This window comes from Hoplias malabaricus, chromosome 14, assembly GCF_029633855.1.
Source record: "Hoplias malabaricus isolate fHopMal1 chromosome 14, fHopMal1.hap1, whole genome shotgun sequence".
Classification (NCBI taxonomy): Eukaryota; Metazoa; Chordata; class Actinopteri; order Characiformes; family Erythrinidae; genus Hoplias; species Hoplias malabaricus.
The window spans coordinates 10,249,084-10,270,904 of NC_089813.1; the positions used below are offsets into that span (position 1 = coordinate 10,249,084).

Sequence of the window (21,821 nt, forward strand, 5' to 3'; positions counted from 1 at the left end):
CTCCACTACACTCTAGGGTAGTTTACATCTTATCCTATGTATGATTATAATTGAGCCATGGTTAATGTTAAATTTCACTCCAGACTAATGCGATCGGGCAAATGTCTGAACTTGTCAGATGAACTAAAATGTTTCTCTAAACACCAAAGTCTATGGGACTGTGCCTTGCCCAGCCTTACTTATGGACTCGACAAAGGCAGCTTTGGCTACAGCCCTACAACAAATCTTGCAAGCACAGCTGTATTTCCTTGACAGAGGTTCCTCACTGCAGGAAACAGCACCAAATATATTCATGTAGAACCACAGAATAGATAACATATCTGGATGTTTCAGAAATTCTCACAAGATAAGCATGTGTCTAATAAACTTTGACTGTGTCATCTCAATTTTATAAAAGAACAAAACCAATGCTTGCAGGGTTTACAAGATTGTGACCTGAGCACAGAATTGGGTTAACTGAATTACAACCATGTTAAACAGAACATTGCACCCAACTTCTGCAGATTATAGCCTAACACTGTCATTTAACTCAGCTTCAACACTACACAGGACACAAGAACAAAAAAAAAGGGTCCCAAATACTTTATTTCAAGCTCAGGACTTACAGACATACACAACAGCCAGATATTTGTAGGTGCCCACACAGGGATCAGGGAACATGTCATTTGTGGCTGGGACCGTGCATTTCTTTTTACCTTCACACCTAGATGGGGAGGGAGCAGGAACCCAAAGTGAGAAACAGGCAGACAGTAAATGTACAAGAATATTTTGTCTCTAGTTTAGTTGGTGAAATTAACCTGTTCTTAACCACAGACAGGGAGCTGGATCCAAAGCAGTTTGTTTTGGAGACCTGACTTGACGGCTTCCCAGCAGCACATGTGGTGGTGTCTGTTCGGCCATATTTGGCACCCAAGATCCTGAGGACCCCAGTACCTGAGAAAGATTTACAGAACCCGCCAAGTATTTACACCATGAAAGACAATATTTGAAGGGCATTGGCAGTAGTGCCTGATTAAAATATGCATGTAAAGTAGTCTATACAAACCACAGGAGAGTCTAGCCGTTTTTCCTTCACAGGTCACACTGGTCACTGCAAGGAACAAACACTGCTTAGCCTTTGCACATTTCCATAAGATTCCTCATTAGAAAATGCAGTTTAATCCTGTCAGACATTCCTCATTCTGCAGTTTGTATTTAAAGAACAATTGAGACAACCAGTTGCGTCCCAACCATACATTTGAATTCTTGTGTAATCAGACTGAAACCCTTGCCCCATGGTGATTAAGCTTAGCAAAGCATCAAGACAAAGTTGGACTAAAATGCACCTGAAGCAGGAACAGAAGACAGACAAGGACAAAAAAGGAGGATCACTCACCAAGATGTAGGCAGTTGTAGGACACTACCAGGTATTTGTAAGTGCCAACACAAGGATCACCGAACACAGCATTTGTCGCCTCCAAATCACAACGCTTCTTGCCATTGCACCTGTACAAAAGTATTCAGTTCAACCATTCCAGCTAAAAGTTAACATGCATTTAAATGGCCCTACAAAAGTACCTTTGAGCCACAATATTAGAAGTGCCTGAGGAACCACAGTTGGTGGTCTGGACAAGCTTTCTGGGCTGTCCCGCTGAGCAGGTGGCCTTATCAGCACGTCCATAGTTAGCACCGACGACCTGAATCACATCATTTCCTAAAGAGAATAAAACAGAAAAATATTGGGAGGGGGTGGGAGTAATCCACAAGCCAAACTATCGACCCTAGAGATCAGTTGTCAAAATGAGTACATATCACAACTGCTCCCCAAAAGGAAGAAAAAAAAAAAAAACTGGGGTTTTATTCCCAACCTGAGCAACACTGACACACACTTTAGCACAATGTCCTTAGGTAAGACTACTAATGCTACATCTGATATTTAAGCATAATGCCATAAGCACATGAAGTTAGTTTCTCACCACAGTCCAGTGTGCCTCGATGATTCTCACATATCACGATGTAAACTAGAGGGAAAATTCATGAGTGACAAACAAATATTAAGACACCTAAAAATATTCATACACATGTGGAACTCCAGAACTGGTTTAGCTTTGCAGCTAGTTTAAACACTAGACAAACTTTTAGTGGTTTAGCATCATGTTTTAACACCTCAAGTGCTTACCTGCAGATGAGATTCCACTCAGAGCTGCCATCAGCACTGCAAGAAAGAGATCCACTTCCTTAACCATCTCAGCAACCCAAACAAGCTTAACACTGAGCTGGTTAAACCTAGTCAATGTGCTTCAATATTCCTGCAATCTAAATAAGATGATTTGGACTGGGAAAAGCTGAATATTTCGAATTTTAACTGTTGAATTACATACATTAACCGTTTATTCAGTACCAGTTGTCTGTTGAACTTCCACAAGTCATCAGGTGATATATTCTCGAACTTAGTTCTTTCATAAAATGCACTAGATCCTCACATCAGCTAGATCTTGTGGACTTGGTAGTAAGGTTTAAGTGAAATTGACTGTTGACAAACCTGATGACTACCAGTTTTGTTGGGGGTGAAGTTATGCCCCTGTAATTAAATCATTTCACCAAGCAACACCTCCTACCAATCACAATCAGAAGTTAAGAGATGTGTTCAGATGGCATTTAAGAAACTCACAGCTAAGTAAAAACTGCTTCAAGAACATGGTGCAACTGGAGCAGAGGAACTCTTGATTCTGACCTGTACACAAAAATAAGAACAGGCACTGGTTTAAGTAAAAAAAAAAAAAACAACCTTCCACAGGAAGCCTTAAATCCTTAGGGTTTCAGGCCATGTCCTGAGTTAGTGTCAACTTGGAGACTAAAATTGATTATTGAAACATCCCAGCACTGTTACAGCCACTGGTTTGTTACCACATTTGACACACTCAAAACAGGTGTGATATAATATAACTAAATACATTTAAAAAAAAAAAAAAAAAAAAAAAAAAAACCCCTTTAGTTATCAGCTCTGCACAATAGAATTAGAGCCTCTATTGGTCACTGTGGTAAACAAGGAACATCCCTGGACGTCCAAAATCCATCTTAAAAGTCATCTTTTCAATGTCTGTGTTTGGACATCTTTTCAACTTTAATTTTCAACCTTAAGAGAACATTGATTAGACGGCTAAATGTTTACTGGGTGCACACAAACTTCCATATATTATAAATTAAAATTCCATGTATTATAAGTTTACACACATTCATGAACAGTGAGCACACAATGCCTGGAGCAGTGCAGCTGGGCATTAGGTGCCTTGCTAAAGGGCCCTTCAGTCATGGCTCTGAAGATTGAACCTGCAACCTTCCAGTTACAAGCCCAGTTAGCTATGGGATAGAGTTGTACCATCACCCATTTCTATTTTACAGCTACACTGATTCCACTCAGCATGTATATTAGCATAGAGTATATTAAGTTGTAACTTACAGACAACCTACACCTAAAACAATATATAATCATTTTTAAACCTGAAATGAAATCTAGACACTCAGAGAGAAAGGATTGGACCACAAAGAAGAAGCAACAGTTCAGGAAGAAGTTTGACAAAACTTTCAAACAAAATTACCTGAAGACTCTGACACAAAACTCTCCGACTATAAACCTCACACCCACAGAACGGCGCGGTGTGGTTAAATAGGATGGAAGCACAGGTGGAGACTGTTGCTGCTGATGAGGTGGAAGGAGTCCTGTGGCTCCCTCTACTGGCCAACGGCGGCTTACCAAGTCTCATGCCCTTCCTCTGAGTCTTTTTCTTATCGCTTAGGAACATTTAATACGTTCTTACAGACAATGAATGAAAAACGCTTGCAGAGTTTACGTGAAACACATTTGATATTTGTTAAACCAGAGTGATTAAAAATATCTTTGGTATTTACTGATACCTCATGATTTCATTACAGACTATCAGGAGGAATGTTTTCGAGAACGTGTGCAGGCTGCAAATACCGCTAGATGGGGTGAAGCGCAAGACTGGAAATTGCTGGTGGACGTAGGAAAAGGTCCCAGAGTGTAACTTTAACTACAGCACAGTGGCGCAGCAGGTAGCGTCGTAGTCACAGAGCTCCAGGGACGTGGAGGTTGTGGGTTCTATTCCCACTACGGGTGACTGTGTAGTTCATTTCAGTATTGTGAAGAAGACGCTGAAAACGACTTCTATGCTGACACCATTCTTTCATTGCAAAATATTCAGGTTTAATACAATGAAAAGAACAGCATCTTAACAAGCCCCAATGGACAGCTTGCTGAGAAGTTAGTCAATATCTTCTGACATGGTAACTGCAGGTGTAGGTTATATAGGTTGGTCAGTGTCAACATATGGTGAATACTATGTCTTTTGTTTACTTCATTTCCTGTCCTGGTAAAAAGAGATAACTTGTAAGGACATCCTGTCTTACTACCTCCAGGAAAGCTCCACCAACATCCCATTCACACAAAGACAAAACCCCTTTTTAGGCAAACATTGAAGAACAATGGGTCATCCTATGTACTGCACCCACTTAATAATAAGTTCTACTTCATTTTAATATACTTCAACTGTCTGTGAGGAGTTAGTGTGTTCTCCCTGTGTCCGGGCAGCTTTCCTCCGGGTGCTCTGGTTTCCAGTCCAAAAACACATGTTGGTAGGTGGACTGGCGACTCAAAAGTGTCCGTAGGTGTGAGTGAGTGAGTGAATGTGTGAGTGTGTGTGTTGCCCTGTGAAGGACTGGCACCCCATCCAGGGTGTAATCCCACCTTACACCCATTGATTCCAGGTAGGCTTCGGACCCACCGTGACCCTGAACTGGATAAATGGTTATAGATAATGAATGAATGAATGAATGAATCCCTTTCTCATCTCCCTCTATTAAAGCTTCTCAAAAGAGAGCACAAAAGAAAATCCAATGGATCCTCTACCTACGAACTTGATCCATTCCGTGACCCGGTTCGTAAGTGGAAAAGTTAATTTCTCGAGTCAATTTTCCCCATTTAAAATAATGGAAAACAATTAATGCGTTCCAGCCCCCACCCCGAAAGTCACCCTTTTTGCACTGACATATGTTTACAAAACTCTCAAATTAGTAGAGAGTGGGGGTGGGTGGAATAACGGAGAATAGGTGGGTTAATGTGGAGAGACTTTCGATGTCTGCTATTTACACTATTGCTAAAACTACAATTTGCTACTCTTAAAAGCTCACTCAAGTCTGGGAGCGCTGGGAGACGCCTATTGGGGTCTACGTCTATTGGGGTCAGTGGCCATTTCCAGCCGCCGGCTCAGCGGAGGCTCGGGTTCGTTTCTAGAGTCGTGGTTCGTTGGTGGAGGCAAAAAATATTCAAATGCCCTGTTCGTATCTTCCAAAGTTCATTAGTATAGGCGTTCGTAAGTAGAGGTTCCACTGTATATAAGAATATTTTTTTAATTCCATAAATATAATCAAATATTAGAAAGCGCATACGTTTCACAATGTAACTTAACATGCCTGCAGAAAGTGCACAAAAGACACCAAATATATTTTAGTGTCAGTTTAATATAATTATGTTCAACAAAGAACATTTTAAAAATCAGTATCAGTAATCTCCCTTCATAATTTACATTCTACCGTAAATGTCACTCACCCCGCTCTTAATCACGAGTAAGAGAAAACAAATCACAAACAACGTTTAATTGCAAGAAAACTGCCCAAAATTACAGAGCTGCACCAAAACTCTTCTTAAAACTTTTATTCCCCAATAGAATGAGAAGTGAGAAATCAGCCCATACTTCCTACAGGAAAAGGCTAATGAAACTTTTGACAGCTTTCTCTAATAAGCTTGCTTATTTATTTATTTATTTATTTTCCCCTTAACTCAACCATTAAAAAATAATATATCTGTTACTCACTGTTCTCAGCGGTTTACTCAGGTAATTTTTAACCCTTAATGGTTTCAATATAAAATTCATAAATAGCACAGTGTAGCCACATCTCACTACTACACCACCTCACTGACCTGTAATAGAGAGAATAGACCCTCTGTCATTGCTACTCTAGGCTCAGTACTGCAGAAGCTACACTATGGAACTTTGGAGGAGGAAATTATTTGACTTAAATACTTGAATAAAAACAATGAAACTTCCTTTGATGAATACTGTTTGGTGGTAAGAAATGACATATTATTCCTAGGGTTAGGGTTCTTTGCATTTCCCATTTATTCTATGCCTTTTCTGGCCTGCAAGCCCTTTGCATGTTTGGTTTTCCTAGTCCTTATTCTACCTTAATCCTAGTGACTTCTTTTGGTTTAGACTGTGGATTTAATAATTATAATAATTGTCCCTTATTCTATTATAATTGTAATTTTTAAAATGGTGTTAATTTCATACACCTCATTTCATCTCCAGGACTTGTACCATGCTGTTTATTTTACACAAATCTTTAATTGAAGGTTACAAATTTTCACCCTTCCTTTTGGAGAAGAGATTTAGACTGTTTGTACCTTTAGTGACCAATGATGTTCTTTTACCATACTATGCCTCCTCCTCCTTCAAGCACATTCCCCTAACTGCTTCCTGGTCACAAAGGTATGTGCCTGCTTGTATATGTCAGCTGAATTCACTAATCACTAATCACTAGTGTGTGTGTGTTCACAGCCAGGCATAGACTAAATGTGGTCAGATGAAATTTTACTAAAATCCCTACGTGCCACATTCAGCTGTGAGTATATAAAAAAGAATAATGAGTTGTTCCACATGCAGTAAAATCCTGAATTTCTGGAAATTTTAATTGATTTGTACCCTATAAATACAGATAAGCTCCAGTGCTATCAATGCTTCAAACCTTAAGCTTCTTACATCTCCAGCAGCACCATGTTCTTCCTGAAGCTCTCTCTACTCACCTGTAAGTTTGTATGGAATAGCATAATTATTGGATTTGCACCTCATGAACAGAAAAAAAACACATTAAACTATGCAAAACTTCCATGGAGACAATAGTAGGTGTCTTTAGGACAATGTTTATGAATCTTCATGCATGAGAGCAGAGTAAAACTTGAAACTAGAAATTCAGTCTAGGGATTAGGCAAAATTTCCCTTAAAACTGATATTTTGATGCATTTCAAATGTAGTTAAAGCGATGTTTAATTTTGTCTCACAGTACTGATGGCAGTGCTGGGAATGCTCACCTATGCAGGTAATGAATATGATATCTACCTAAATCATACACTGCTTCTTTATGTAAGTTATATTGTTGTATTTAATATGTATTATTATTATTAGGTGTAGGCAGTAAATTGGTAGATTGTTTTTGTGGATAGAGCTACAGCTACTGTATATTTAAAGTGAATCTTAAATTTGTGCCATTCCTTAATGTAATTTTGAGCTTATATAGAGTAAATTGTGTTGTTCAATACAATACTGTATATTTTCTTGTATTTACTAGCTAAGCTGCTAACAACTTACTTTAAATATTTAACAATGTTGTTAACACTGTGGTGATATTTTGTAAGGGTCCCTTAACAAATGCAAAGGCTTATTTTGCTCAAAACTGATTTATTGATTTCAGAGAATGTAATCACATGTTATGGCTCAGACCAGCGCCTCAGTTGTGGTAAGTTCAGACTTAAAACTTTACCAAAATCAGGTCATTAATCATGTCCTAATATAAATAATTAACTCCCCGTTTATGTCCATATTTCTATGGTTTTAGAGAGCGGACTGATACGAGTGAAGTCTGCAATTTATGGCCGTACAGACAGGACTGTGTGTAGTGTTGGTCGCCCTGCTTCAGAAACTCAGAACACACAGTGTTCAATGAATGTTTCACTTATCTCTGACATGTAATGATTCCTTTTTCAAAATAAAGATCTTTTACTGTTCTACACAATACAAAACAACTACAAATGTAAAAATGTATGGCCCCTTGTTCCTCCTGGGGCCCTAAGCTATTTAGGGTGAGACCTCAAAACTCGCTAAATGTCTAAAATTCATGCAAATAATTTTGGTTAATTCAGGATATTTTCCCCTTACTATATGGGTATACAGCCAGAAAAGTTCTCTCATTGGTCAGGACTTCAGGTTGCCACTGTTCACAGCACAAATAGCAAGAAATGTTTTAATTATTCTAATTTAAATAGCAGGGCACTTTCATCCAGTGAAAAGAAAGTGAGCTGCAGAGATCTACTGTTATTCTAAATGCTTAGAACCAAACACCTAACACTGACTCTCCAGGTAAATATCTTCTGCTGCTTTTGTCTGAAACAGGTGCAATGGGCGAAGTGTGTGTGAGTTTAGGACTGATACTCTTGGCCTTTCTGACCCGTGTTATGGAACTTACAAGTACTTCAACACAACCTACGACTGCGTTACAGGCCGTAAGTAAACTATGGAGAGGTGTGTTCTATTAAACTACACTGTGATAAAACTAGTACTGAGTTCAAAAACCTGATGTATTTTGTTGAATTTTTTCTCTAGATTCCGTTGTGTCATGTGAGGGTAGTTACATTTCACTGGACTGCGGTGAGAGTTTTATAATTGGTGTTATATAATAACTAATCAACATCGAGGATAGTTTGCTGAATTAAAATTTCCTCTTAAGAGAATCAGCTTAAATTCTAGTTTATTTTATTTCAAATGTATTAAATTCAGCAAATGAACAGTAATTACAGATTAAACTGGGAAAAAGTAACACAGCTGGAGATAAAAATATCTGGCAGATTATTGTTCATTTCTCAGCTTGGGGAGGAGTAGCTTGCTATATCAAGAATCCTAGGCAGTACAATTAATACATTGTCAGTGTCAGAAGATTAAATCTCTCTGGAAAAGAATGGCAAGTACTGTAAATGTCCTACTTTCTTACAATTCAAATTTAGGTGGGAGTGTTGTAAATGTCCTGCTTGCTAACTATGGCCGAAGGGACTCCACCACATGTTCTGCTGGACGTCCAGTCAGTGAGATCACCAAAACTGACTGCTATGTCACAAACAGTCTAGCTACAGTTAAAACAATGTGAGTGTTTTGTGTCAAAGAATAAGGCCCTGAAATAATTACACACAATATTTTTTTTTTCCCATGTGGTTCATGAGTTAAATTTTATTCTGTGCAGATGTGAAGGGAAGAACTCCTGCACTCTCTCTGCAACAAATGATGTGTTCACTGGTCCCTGTGTTGGCACCTATAAATACCTGTCCATGACCTATACCTGTGTGGCTAAACGTAAGTTGGCTTGTAGTTAGCGGATATTCTGTTGTACTGTGTCCTACAGCAGTTAGCAAGTGTAGTGAATAACACCACTGTCTTTCACATTGCAAACAAGTTCACTCTCCGCCAGTCAAATCATTTATCCAGAAATTACATCTGTAAAACAAATAAAATATTGTAAGTTGCTCTATGTAACATCAGCCAAATGCCACAGATGCATATAGTACATTGAATTATACTGGATACAGTATGGAGTAAAAAAAAAAAATCCACAAAATGTGCATCAAACAGTCTGAGATCAGTCACATAAACTTCAAACAGTCAAAACAGGAGACAAATCTGAATGGGAAAATAAATAAATGAACAAACAAACAGCAGATAGAAAATGAGAATTGTGTGAATAGTCAGTGTTGAGTGAATAAAAAGTTCATACAAAACGATCAATGAATATGTCTGAATTAAATTTAATTTAAAAACATGTAACCAATATCTCAGACAGAACTTGGGCAAAATTTTGAAAAATATCTCTGCAGATTTTATTTGGGGGGAAATATATAAACAAATTTAATAGAAAGAAAACTAATAAAAGCAGTATGGAATCACTAAATGCTGAATTTTCTACAGAGAATTTAACACATTTTTACTGAACTGTTCTTTTAACTAGAAATTACATATATGAAGGTAGGGCTGGCTCTGACCATTCTGAGTTTAACAGCTATGTAAAAAGGACAAATCAATGTAATGAATTCACTGTGTATTAAATAATAAGTAGTGATTGTTTCCTACAGAGACGAATGTTACCTGTGAAGGAAACACAGCTGTGCTCACCTGTGGTTTGTATAGACCTCTTTTTACCTTCATACGATATTTAATCAAAAACACTGCATCCAGCTGTTGTGTGTAAACGTTTGGGTACTTCTGCTCATGTTGATTTTCTGTTAACTGATAATATAATGTCTACACAGAACACACCGCTATACATTTTAATGTATGATAAGTATTAACATTTACATTTGTGCAAATAAATCCACAAAAACAAAGCGTGACCCTTGGGAGTAGGGTTTACTGTGTGAGGAAATATGGTAAAACTTGTTTCATTGCATACATTGTTGGGAGTGCATTTTACATAATTTGATGTTCAATGCCTTCTGTAATAAGATAAATTAAAGTCTGTTTTATAATGTTGTTTTAATAAAATATTAATAAATAGTTAGTAAACTTGTGTAAGGAACCATATAAAGACCCTTATTGTCCCAAATAGTAGCTGATATTAAAATGTATTTTCTAAATGCGTTATCCATCTTGAACTGATCTGAATTGTTTCTTCAGCCTAATTTTCCTAGTGATGACACCTTACATTTTCAGATTCTGGGGTTCTAAATATCCTGAGTGCTAACTACGGCCGAACCGATTCCATCACTTGTTCTGCTGGGCGTCCGAACAATGAGGTCACCAACACTCATTGCTTTGCAACCAACACACTATCTGTGGTTAAAAATAGGTAAATCATATCATTTACATTAAGGTAAAAATATATCCTTCTACATTTACTGGTTTCCTGTATATTTAACACTTTATTTCTTTATTTTTTTTACAGTTGTGGAGGCAAAAGCAAATGTGCAGTCTCTGCCACCAATAACGTATTCACTGACCCCTGTGTTGGCACTTACAAATACCTAACTGTTGTCTATTCCTGTATTTACTGAGGTGTCCATGAATTCTCTGGTTAGTGACAGGGCTTTAAATCATTTCTGAAATAAGAAAACTATTCCCTGTTTTGTGTTAGAATTTGGTTGCCTTAAAGGCATATGAGTCACATGACCTTCATATAATTAGTGAGCTTGCAATAAAATATATTAAGACATTTAAGGACTCTTTGCTGTGATCATTTAAATCAAGTCTATGATTATGACTATGGAATTCTGGATTAAACAAACAAATTCTATCCAATATAAAAGCCTAGAGGTTTTACAACTTGGGATATTTTACCTGCAGCCTGTTCACTTTTTTTTTTTTTTTCTGTCCCTTTTGATGCTGTATCACTGAAATTCTCTGCTGTGGGAATAATAAAGGAATCTATCTACAAATGCTGCTGTATTTTCATTTCACACAGGAGTTCTTCAGTTCACCTGTTTGTTACCAAGTACTTGGATAATTTGCCTTTTCAGCCAGCCACCAGAATAAATATGAAAACAAACAGAAAATGTAAGCAGCTTCTGAGACTAAACTTGGACAAATATTGGAAAAATACTCCTGCAATTTATAATTACTCGGTTTTAACCGCTATATGTGCTGTACATAAACTGTGTAAGGGTCTTTTATTCTCAAATTAAAGTTGTAATAGTTTGATAATTCATTGTCTGTAACCACTTGTCTTGTTGAGGGTAGCATTGGTTGCAGAGCCTATCCAGAATCACTAGGTATAAAGTGGAAACAAATCTCGGAGGGGGTGCCAGTCCTTCACTGGGCAACAAGTTCATACACACCCATGGACACTTGAGTAGACAATCCACCTGTAAAGTGTGTTTTTGAACCATGAGAGGAAAAAGAGCACCCAAAAGAACCCCACACCGACACAGGGCGGACACACCCAGCTCCTCACAGACAATCCCCCAGAGTAGGAACTCAAACCCACAACCCAAAGCCCTGGAGCTGTGACACCTCAATTCTAACATGTCACCATGTTGGATGAGGTTGATGATTAAGCAACCCATTACACCAGGAGGGAACACCGATTGAACCTCAGTAAGGGGTTGATTTTATGTTTCCAGAGCTGACGAGCTCCTAGAGCAGGACATTCTATTGAGTAAGGAGCCTTTAGAAAGAGTCCGCTAGAGTCTGGCTCTGAACCGGCTTCCTCCAAATGTGCGTCCTGAGTATGGTCATCATCCGAAGATTGACTGGGACCTGGACGTGTGTCCTCAACTGATTTCACCTGCACCACCTCCACCACCACCTGCATCTCTGTCCATTGTTGAGAGCACAGCCAGTGCTACTGACACAGCTGCAGCAGCCGACGCTGACCACACGCCTACAACAACAGTTGAAGCATGCAGAAGGGGCTGTCGGGGAGACAGTTAAGACCGGAGAGACAACAGTTTCTTCGACCATATTTCCAAAAATATTTCCACATTTTTCAACAGACTTCAACCCAAAAGGAAAGGTACCACATCATTGAGCATGAAGCTCCGTGATGAAGTTCTACATGAACTTTGGGGAGTGCTGGCAGTTCGAATGGGAGACTTGCATGCTGATATGGAAACAGATTGCTTATGTAGAGAACTTTGCTGCACAGGCAGAAAAGACTTTGTACAGCAAGAAGATGGAAGAGTGTAAATGGGCAGGGGCTCAGCTGGCTCTGTGGAAACAAGTAGCTGGTAAAGTTCCACGGAGGGGTTTTTACCATGGTCATGGACCTGAGCTAGGACAAGGAACAGCAGGACAAAACTCGGGTTGTTTCTCCTGTGGACTGCATGACCACTTCATAAGAGACTGAACCTGACAACAGTGGAGGCAGCAGACTGAGATGAGGGGAGTGGGACGGAGGAGTGAGAGGGGAATGGAGCATCTGGACAAGACCATGAGCAGATAAGTGATTGATAAATCTTATAAATAACAGATACATTTTTGTTATTAACACAAACTGATTCTTATGTTGCTATGCCTAGAATAAAGATGACAGTAGCAAGGATAGAATTTAGCTTTTAGTAGATTTATGAGCAACCACTTTTGAGATTCATGTTTTTCATTTAGACCTCAGCATAAGGGATGTCTGGCCAAAGTTACAGATGTAGTAACAGAGTCTTTAGGATGTTCCGTGCAGACAGAGAGAGAAAAAAGTGCATTTTTGCTTTCTAAGTTTCGCCCAATTAATCTCCTGGGCAGGGATTTAGGGATTTAATGTGTAAATTGAGTATTTAATATATACTGAGTCTATGTGGGCATCGAGGTCTGTGTGTGGAGGATACAGTGGTATCCCATGACACTTGTGGAAAGAACCAAGTTGGCTATTGTGTCTCTGCATGAGTGTTTGTGTTCTGGAAGGTTGTCCGGGTCATTCTCAGCTCAAGCAGCTGAATCGGTGGCTCTCACAGAAGCATGAAAACTGGCTGAGGGTAAGACTGTGAATATTTAGACTGACTCCAAATATACATGTTCCTGTGTGTTTGATTTTGGAATGATATGGTCCTACCGGGTTTTTCTGACATCTACAGGGAAACACATTGCACATCATTGCACATCATAGTGTCATCATTATTAAAAGCAATCCAAAGCTGTTGTTGTAATTACATGCCAGGCTCACACAAAAGACACTTCAGAAGTGGCACGAGGAAATGCTTTTGCAGATAAAGCAGCAAAAAAAGCAGCTGGAAATGATCCAATGTTTTCTCTTTTTCAGGAATCCTGTGTTTCGGAGCTCCACCCTCTCACACTCTCACACACAGAATTAACTTCGCAGGCCTCGGAGACAGAGCGTTCTGCTTGACGGAATGTGGCAAGCTTCAGATAGTAGGCCTTGTCTACCCTCTGCTTATTTTCCCTATTTTGCAAAATTGTCTCATGGGAAAGATCATGCATCTAAAGGGGCTATGGTATCTGCAGTACAACAAATCTGGTACACAAATGGGTTCACTATTTTTGCACAAAGGGTTTGTGAAAAATTTCTCATATGTGCCCAGCACGAAGCAGCATGAAACATTAAAATAACACCAGGGGCACATCCTCCACCCAATGAGCCATTTGAACATTTGCAAATGGATTTCACTGAACTCAACCAATGCGAGGGGAATAGGTATTGTCTAGTGGATATGTTTTCTAAATGGGTTGAGTGCTTCCCTACCAGCAAACAAGACGCTCAGGCAGTGGCGAAAGTTTTGATTCAGCACAATATTCCTCTTTGGGGTATTCCTCAGCGCATTGGGAGTGACAATGGACCAGCTTTCTTCAGCACAGCAATCACTCAGCTAGAAGAGAAATTGGGCATTGATGTGAAATTACACTGTGCATATAATCCACAGAGTGCAGGAGCAGTCGAGAGAGAGAATGCAACAATCAAAAGCAAGCTTCAGAAAAGTTGTACGGAAAGAGGGTGCAGGTGTTACCACTGGTGTTAATGTATATGCGAAACAGAACCAAAACTGGTCTAACACCTTTTGAAATTTTGTTTGGCAGGCCACCGAGATGGGGTTTGGGTCCACCAAGCCACATGGACGACATGGGACTCTTGGAAGACCACATGTTGTCCTATTGTAAGAAATTACTAACAATCTTGGGTTCTGTTCACTCACAGGCAGCAGCAGCCTTGCCTAAACCGTTGGAGGGGAAGCTACACTCTCTGAAACCAGGAGACTGGGTGGTGATAAAGGATCACAGGCGTAAGCACTGGAAGAATCAACAGTGGTTGGGGCCCTTCCAGGTCCTGCTGACTACTGAAACTGCGGTGAAGGTCGAGGGATGCGCACCCTGGATCCATGTGGTGCACTGCAAAAATGCACCAACCTTACAGAGGGACGACAGTGACGGCGTGAAGCAAGAATGAATGTTTACCAACTGTTAATCATTTGGTAGGTGTTGTTGGCACCAGCATTGCCTGGGTAATTTCAAGGTTCAGGCTATCCCAGCGACTCCATACGATCAGGTTTAAATCTTTTTCAAATATGCTGTTACTACAGCCACAAATTCATCATGTTATGTGTATTATGGGTGCTCGGGAAGGTTCCATTATTATGCGGTTTCCTTACAATGCTTCCACTTGTGCCAAATACAATGCATCCAGATCCATTAAAGATAGAATGCTTACTGCAGAGGAATAAAACTAAAATATGTAAGGATGAAGACATCCTAGATCAGTCAATAAAGGGGGGCTATATGTGTCCTAGAGATTGTGCTCTAGCAGCTGGCTCAAAAACATCCAATTATTCAGTTATACATTGTGAATGTCCCACATGGCTTAAATCTTTCTTAATGTTGTCCCCTACAGGGATGATTGAAAACCCAGATGATTATGTTGACAACTTGGACGCTCCCTATGAGTGTTACACCAGAAACTTCTCAAAAGACATAATGCGTGTTGTATCTAACCGTTGCGTGCTTGGAACATTTTCCAGGGTGTTGCTCCAAAGGCGATTGATCAAAATCAAAAAGTGTTTCATCTGGGGTCTGATTACACAACTACATTTCAGAACGTGTATGCTTTCTCTCCCTCAGGTTACACACAGTTGGTGACTCAACGGAGACCAAGGGCTGACATATTTTGGCGGTGTGGTAATGGAGGTCGTCTTAGATCAGCCCCTCCTTCAAATTGGACAGGTACACGTGCACTAGTCATGTTGGCAGAGCCGACACTTATTTTTCCTGAATCCAAATTGTCTGACCTTCCAACTAAAAAGGTGATTCACAGGGCCAAGAGAAATTTCATGGGGGACTGTTTGATTTACTTAGATGCAATAGGCATTCCACTGGTGGTCCCCAATGAATTCAAAGCATGAAACCCTATAGCAGCAGGGTTTGAGTCAATTTTTGTATGGGTAACGGTCAACAAAAATGTGGACTGTTTAAATTTCATATGGTATAATCAACAACGTCTGGCTAATATGACTCGTGACACATTGAGAATTCTGGGGAAACAGTTGCATTACACTTCACAAATGACGTATCAGAACTGAATTGCCCTAGAAATGACTTTGGCTGAAAAGGGAGGTGTATGTCACATGTTTGGTGATCACTGCTGCACTTTCATTCCTAATCACACAGCAGCAAACGGGTCATTCACTAAGGCTATGAAGGAGTTAACAACTTTTACTGAGGAGTTGTATGGATTTTCAGGTATAAATAATGACTGGATGGCATGGTTTCCTATTTTGGCAAACTGGGAGCATTGGGGTTGAAATTGGCTATCGCGGTGATCATTTTTCTATTATTAATGTCACTAATCACAATGTCACAGATGTTGTATTGTTCCCTGTATCAGAAGTCTGATCATCAAAACTTTTTGTTAAAGTTTTGTTACATTCAGTATGGTGAGTGCAGACGTGTACATCGAGCTTGACCCTGCAGCCTCTGGTCGCAAGAGAAATCCGCTGGATGAAATGCCTCTTGAAATGCCCCAACCAATCTATGCCTCTTTGGATGAGGAGTAAATCTACATTGAGACTCAATTTTCATTTATTAATCCTGATTTCAAGCTGATTTTATAGTCTTAATAATAATTTGAATTAATCATTTGACATGTAATCGTATCACATGTAATCATTCAGTATGCTTTTTTTAGTGCATGAGTTATGGTGCCTAGACTGAAAGTTTAGCTAGTCTATGGTTGATGTTATCTTTTGCATTACCTTTTAGCAATATTATGATTATAAGTTCACATGCATTGATGTTTTTAAATCATAAAAAGGGAGGAATGTGATGGAAAAATGCAGATTAACACTAATGAGTAATGGTTAATAATAACTAATGATTTATATTAAAGATTGATTCATCTTGGCTCTGTTCTAAATTATGTAGGCCTTAGTGCTTCAAGGGACTGATTGCATTGTGTGGTTATACTGACCTGTGGGAGGAAGGCGCTAAACAGATTAGAAGGAAGGCAGTCAACAGAAGACATGTCTCACCATTTTTCCACGAAGTAATAGAATAGGAGATAATGAGGCACCAATAAGGGAATGTTTGGGTTGATGGAACAAGATGTAATAACGCCCAAGTGGTACACATGATGGTGTACGTGACTGAGGTCCTATATATTGCTTGACTCTGTTCAATAAAGATTGAGAGATAAGAAAGAATTCTTGACTGCATGTCTTTATTCCTCTGGTCTCCCCAAAGAATTCTTTGAGCATCGATATTCCTTCCTGGTGATACTTAGAGATTCATTTTAGTTTTGCCACAAAAACAACCATATCCATGTAGGATTTTTCCATGTGCTATGCATGCGACAGAAAAAAATTGTGAATCTACCAAATGCAGTAAATTCCAATCTACATCATGGATTCTACAGGACACAACTGGTTCTCCAAGTCTACAAAACATACATAACACAGTTTGAAGTCAAGCACAAAAATCTGTCAAAGAGTGTATCTGAGACACATTCTAAATTTCAGTTTGCAAACACACTTGTAGCTTCAGGTTTGTGTGAAACAATTACTGACTTGCTCCCAGATCTCATTTTAAATTTGCTACAGATCAAAATATAACTATTAACCTAGTTGTGTTAGAGTGTAAAATAATGGGACTGCGCCTTTCCCAGCCTTAGTCATACACTCGAAAAAGGCAATGTTGTCTATAGCCCTACAACAAATCTTTTAAGCAGAGCTGTGAAAACAATGCTTCTTATTGGTCATATTAAACACATCTTTTCAAATAACACATTCAATCTATGTTTCACAAGATAGTGACCTGAGCACAGAAGTGGCTTAACTGCACAACATCCATGCTAAATAGTGGGCCATGTGCCTGCTTGTGAAGTTCAGCATCAGAGGCTGAAAACTAAAGCCAACTGTGAAGGGGTTATCAGAAACAGCCAAAAGGTGTAGTCAGTGGTTGTGGAAGAGTAGAGCACATTGGGGAAATGCACTATAGAGATGGTCTTGACAAAGGCAGTTTTGCCTACAGCCCTACAACAAATCTTGCAAGCACAGCTGTATTTCCTTGACACAGATTCCTCAGGAAACAGCACCAAATATATTCATGTAGAACCACAGAATAGATAACATCTGGATGTTTCAGAAATTCTCACAAGATAAGCATGTGTCTAATAAACTTTGACTGTGTCATCTCAATTTTATAAAAGAACAAAACCAATGCTTGCGGGGTTCACAAGATTGTGACCTGAGCACAGAATTGGGTTAACTGAATTACATCCATGTTGAACAGAACATTGCACCCAACTTTTGTAGATTATAGCCTAACACTGTCATTTAACTCAGCTTCAACACTACACAGGACACAAGAACAAAGAAAAGGGTCCCAAATACTTTATTTCAAGCTCAGGACTTACAGACATACAAAACAGTCAGATATTTGTAGGTGCCCACACAGGGTTCAGGGAACATATCATTTGTGGCTGGGACCGTGCATTTCTTTTTACCTTCACACCTAGATAGGGAGGGAGCAGGAAGCCAAAGTGAGAAACAGGCAGAAAGTAAATGTACAAGAATATTTTGTCTCTAGTTTAGTTGGTGAAATTGACCTGTTCTTAACCACAGACAGGGAGCTGGATGCAAAGCAGTTTGTATTGGAGACCTGACTTGACGGCTTCCCAGCAGCACATGTGGTGGTGTCTGTTCGGCCATATTTGGCATCCAAGATCCTGAGGACCCCAGTACCTGAGAAAGATTTACAGAACCCTCCAAGTATTTACACCATGAAAGACCATTTGAAGGGCAATGGACGTAGTGCCTATTAAAATATGCATGTTAAGTAGTCTATACAAACCACAGGAGAGTCTAGCCGTTTTTCCTTCACAGGTCACACTGGTCACTGCAAGGAACAAACACTGCTTAGCCTTTGCACATTTCCATAAGATTCCTCATTAGAAAATGCAGTTTAATCCTGTCAGACATTCCTCATTCTGCAGTTTGTATTCAAAGAACAATTGAGACAACCAGTTGTGTCCCAACCATACATTTGAATTCTTGTGTAATCAGACTGAAATCCCTGCCCCATGGTGATTGAGCTTAGCAAAGCATCAAGACAAAGTTGAAACGCCTTGTCATAAGGTCAAAATACTCCAGGTCATTGATGTTTGAAGGTAGTTTGGACTAAAATGCACCTGAAGCAGGAAAAGGAGACAGACAAGGCATGGATACACAGGAGGATCGCTCACCAAGATGTAGGCAGTTGTAGGACACTACCAGGTATTTGTAAGTGCCAACACAAGGATCACCGAACACAGCATTTGTCGCCTCCAAATCACAACGCTTCTTGCCATTGCACCTGTACAAAAGTATTCAGTTCAACCATTCCAGCTAAAAGTTAACATGCATTTAAATGGCCCTACAAAAGTACCTTTGAGCCAAAATATTAGAAGTGCCTGAGGAACCACAGTTGGTGGTCTGGACAAGCTTTCTGGGCTGTCCCGCTGAGCAGGTGACCTTATCAACACGTCCATAGTTAGCACCGACGACCTGAATCACATCATTTCCTGAAGAGAATAAAACAGAACAATATTGGGAGAGGGTGGAAGTAATCCACAAGCCAAACTACAGATCCCAGAGATCGGTTGTCAAACACAGGACAATGGTGCCCCTCCCCTCCCCCATACTGAGCAACACTGCCACGCTACAGCACAATGTCCTTAGGTAAGACTACTAATCCTACATCTGAATTTAAGCATAATGCCATAAGCACATGAAGTTAGTTTCTCACCACAGTCCAGTGTGCCTCGATGATTCTCACATATCACGATGTAAACTAGAGGGAAAATTCATGAGTGACAAGCACAAATATTAAGACACCTAAAAATATTCATACACGTGGAATTCCAGAACTGGTTTAGCTTTACAGCTAGTTTAAACACTCTAGACAAACTTGGTGTTAAAACTTGATGCTAAACCACTAAGTACTTGCCTGCAGAAGAGATTCCACTCAGAGCTGCCATCAGCACTGCAAGAAAGAGACCCACTTCCTTAACCATCTCAACAACCCAAACAAGCTTAACACTAAGCTGGTTAAACCTAGTCGTTGTGCTTTAATATTCCTGCAATAAGATGATTTGGACCAGGAAAAGGGGAATATTTAGAAATTTAACTGTTGAATTACATACATTAACTGTTTATTCACAAACAGCCGTCTGTTGAACTTCCACAAGTCATCAGGTGATATTCTTGAACTTAGTTCTTTCATAAAAGGCACTAGATCCTCACATCAGCTAGATCTTGTGGACTTGGTAGAAAGGTTTAAGTGAAATTGACTGTTGACAAACCTGATGGCTACCAGTTTCGTTGGGGAAGTTATGCCCCTGAAATTAAATCATTTCACTAAGCTACACCTCCTACCAACCACAATCAGAAGTTAAGAGATGTGTTCAGATGGCATTTAAGAAACTCACAGCTGAGTAAAAACTGCTTCAAGAACATGGTGCAACTGGAGCAGAGGAACTCTTGATTCTGACCTATACACAAAAATAAGAAAAAGGCACTGGTTTAAGTAAAAACCTTCCACAGGAAGCCTTCAATCTTTAGGGTTTCAGGCCATCTCCTGAGTTACTGTCAACTTGGAGACTAAAATTAATCATTGAAACATTCCAGCACTGTTACAGCCACTGGTTTATTACCACATTTGACACACTCAAAACAGGTGTGATATAATATAACTAAATACATTAACATTAAAAGAAACCCTTAGTTATCAGCTCTGCAGAATAGAATTAGAACCTCTACTGGCCACTGTGCTTGCACACATGAACTTCCATATATTATAAATTAAAATTCCATGTATTACAAGTTCACACACATTCATGAACAGTGAACACACAATGCCTGGAGCAGTGCAGCTGGGCATTAGGTGCCTTGCTAAAGGGCCCTTCAGTCATGGCTCTGAAGATTGAACCTGCAACCTTCCGGTTATAAGCCCAGTTAGCTATGGGATAGAGTTGTACCATCATCCATTTCTATTTTAGAGCTACACTGATTCCACTCAGCATGTATATTAGCATAGAGTATATTAAGTTGTAACTTACAGACAACCTACACCTAAAACAATATATAATCATTTTTTAACCTGAAATGAAATCTAGACACTCAGAGAGAAAGGATTGGACCACAAAGAAGAAGCAACAGTTCAGGAAGAAATTAGACAAAACTTTCAAACAAAATTACCTGAAGACTCTGACACAAAACTCTCCGACTATAAACCTCACACCCACAGAACGGCACGGTGTGGTTAAATAGGATGGAAGCACAGGTGGAGACTGTTGCTGCTGATGAGGTGGAAGGAGTCCTGTGGCTCCCTCTACTGGCCAACGGCGGCTTACCAAGTCTCATGCCCTTCCTCTGAGTCTTTTTCTTATCGCTTAGGAACATTTAATACGTTCTTACAGACAATGAATGAAAAACGCTTGCAGAGTTTACGTGAAACACATTTGATATTTGTTAAACCAGAGTGATTAAAAATATCTTTGGTATTTACTGATTCCACATGATTTCATTACAGACTATCAGGAGGAATGTTTTCGAGAACGTGTGCAGGCTGCAAATACCGCTAGATGGGGTGAAGCGCAAGACTGGAAATTGCTGGTGGACGTAGGAAAAGGTCCCAGAGTGTAACTTTAACTACAGCACAGTGGCGCAGCAGGTAGCGTCGTAGTCACAGAGCTCCAAGGACGTGGAGGTCGTGGGTTCTATTCCCACTACGGGTGACTGTGTAGTTCATTTCAGTATTGTGAAGAAGACGCTGAAAACGACCTCTATGCTGACACCATTCTTTCATTGCAAAATGTTCAGGTTTAATACAATGAAAAGAACAGCATCTTAACAAGCCCCAATGGACAGCTTGCTGAGAAGTTAGTCAATATCTTCTGACATGGTAACTGCAAGTGTAGGTTATATAGGTTGGTCAGTGTCAACATATGGTGAATACTATGTCTTTTGTTTACTTCATTTCCTGTCCTGGTAAAAAGAGATAACCTGTAAGGACATCCTGTCTTACTACCTCCAGGAAAGCTCC

General features: G+C 39.6%; 2 protein-coding genes across 5 annotated transcripts; one reads left to right on the top strand and one right to left on the bottom strand.

The window, feature by feature from the left end:
• Positions 1 to 553: 553 nt before the first annotated feature.
• Positions 554 to 19,806, bottom strand: LOC136666245 (rhamnose-binding lectin-like). Its single transcript, XM_066644332.1, has 18 exons — positions 19,725 to 19,806; positions 19,524 to 19,568; positions 19,164 to 19,299; positions 18,982 to 19,091; positions 18,591 to 18,635; positions 18,346 to 18,481; positions 18,146 to 18,251; positions 12,657 to 12,726; positions 11,937 to 12,122; positions 3,501 to 3,536; positions 2,651 to 2,713; positions 2,159 to 2,194; positions 1,956 to 2,000; positions 1,558 to 1,693; positions 1,376 to 1,485; positions 1,046 to 1,090; positions 798 to 933; positions 554 to 703 (listed from the first exon to the last, which is right to left on the bottom strand). Exons 1-18 carry the CDS (start codon positions 19,789 to 19,791, stop codon positions 595 to 597), a joined length of 1,617 nt encoding a protein of 538 aa, XP_066500429.1. The 5' UTR covers positions 19,792 to 19,806; the 3' UTR covers positions 554 to 594.
• On the top strand, positions 6,616 to 11,235 carry LOC136665986 (rhamnose-binding lectin-like). 4 transcript variants are annotated; one of them, XM_066643908.1, is made up of 12 exons: positions 6,619 to 6,678; positions 6,772 to 6,861; positions 7,117 to 7,152; positions 7,525 to 7,569; positions 7,669 to 7,798; positions 8,223 to 8,332; positions 8,433 to 8,477; positions 8,831 to 8,966; positions 9,064 to 9,173; positions 9,947 to 9,991; positions 10,524 to 10,659; positions 10,756 to 11,233. In XM_066643908.1, exons 2-12 carry the CDS (start codon positions 6,831 to 6,833, stop codon positions 10,862 to 10,864), a joined length of 933 nt encoding a protein of 310 aa, XP_066500005.1. In that variant the 5' UTR covers positions 6,619 to 6,678; positions 6,772 to 6,830; the 3' UTR covers positions 10,865 to 11,233. The 4 variants fall into 4 exon arrangements, with proteins under 4 accessions (XP_066500006.1, XP_066500005.1, XP_066500007.1 ...); XM_066643909.1 differs by lacking the exon at positions 7,669 to 7,798 and having other exon boundaries at positions 6,616 to 6,678; positions 10,756 to 11,235; XM_066643907.1 differs by lacking the exon at positions 6,619 to 6,678 and having other exon boundaries at positions 6,694 to 6,861.
• Positions 19,807 to 21,821: the final 2,015 nt, after the last annotated feature.

Coding starts and splice junctions, on each gene's coding strand:
- LOC136665986 (XM_066643908.1), top strand. CDS start 6,831: ATGTTCTTCCTGAAGCTCTCTCTACTCACCT. Junction 8,333..8,432: donor CTACGACTGCGTTACAGGCC/GTAAGTAAACTA, acceptor TTTTTTCTCTAG/ATTCCGTTGTGTCATGTGAG. Junction 8,478..8,830: donor TTACATTTCACTGGACTGCG/GTGAGAGTTTTA, acceptor ATTCAAATTTAG/GTGGGAGTGTTGTAAATGTC.
- LOC136666245 (XM_066644332.1), bottom strand. CDS start 19,791: ATGGTTAAGGAAGTGGGTCTCTTTCTTGCAGTGCTGATGGCAGCTCTG. Junction 12,727..18,145: donor TTTTGTATGTCTGTAAGTCC/TGAGCTTGAAAT, acceptor GGTCTTGTCCAG/ATGCTCCATTCCCCTCTCAC. Junction 2,195..2,650: donor GAAGCAGTTTTTACTTAGCT/GTGAGTTTCTTA, acceptor TCTTTCTTGCAG/TGCTGATGGCAGCTCTGAGT.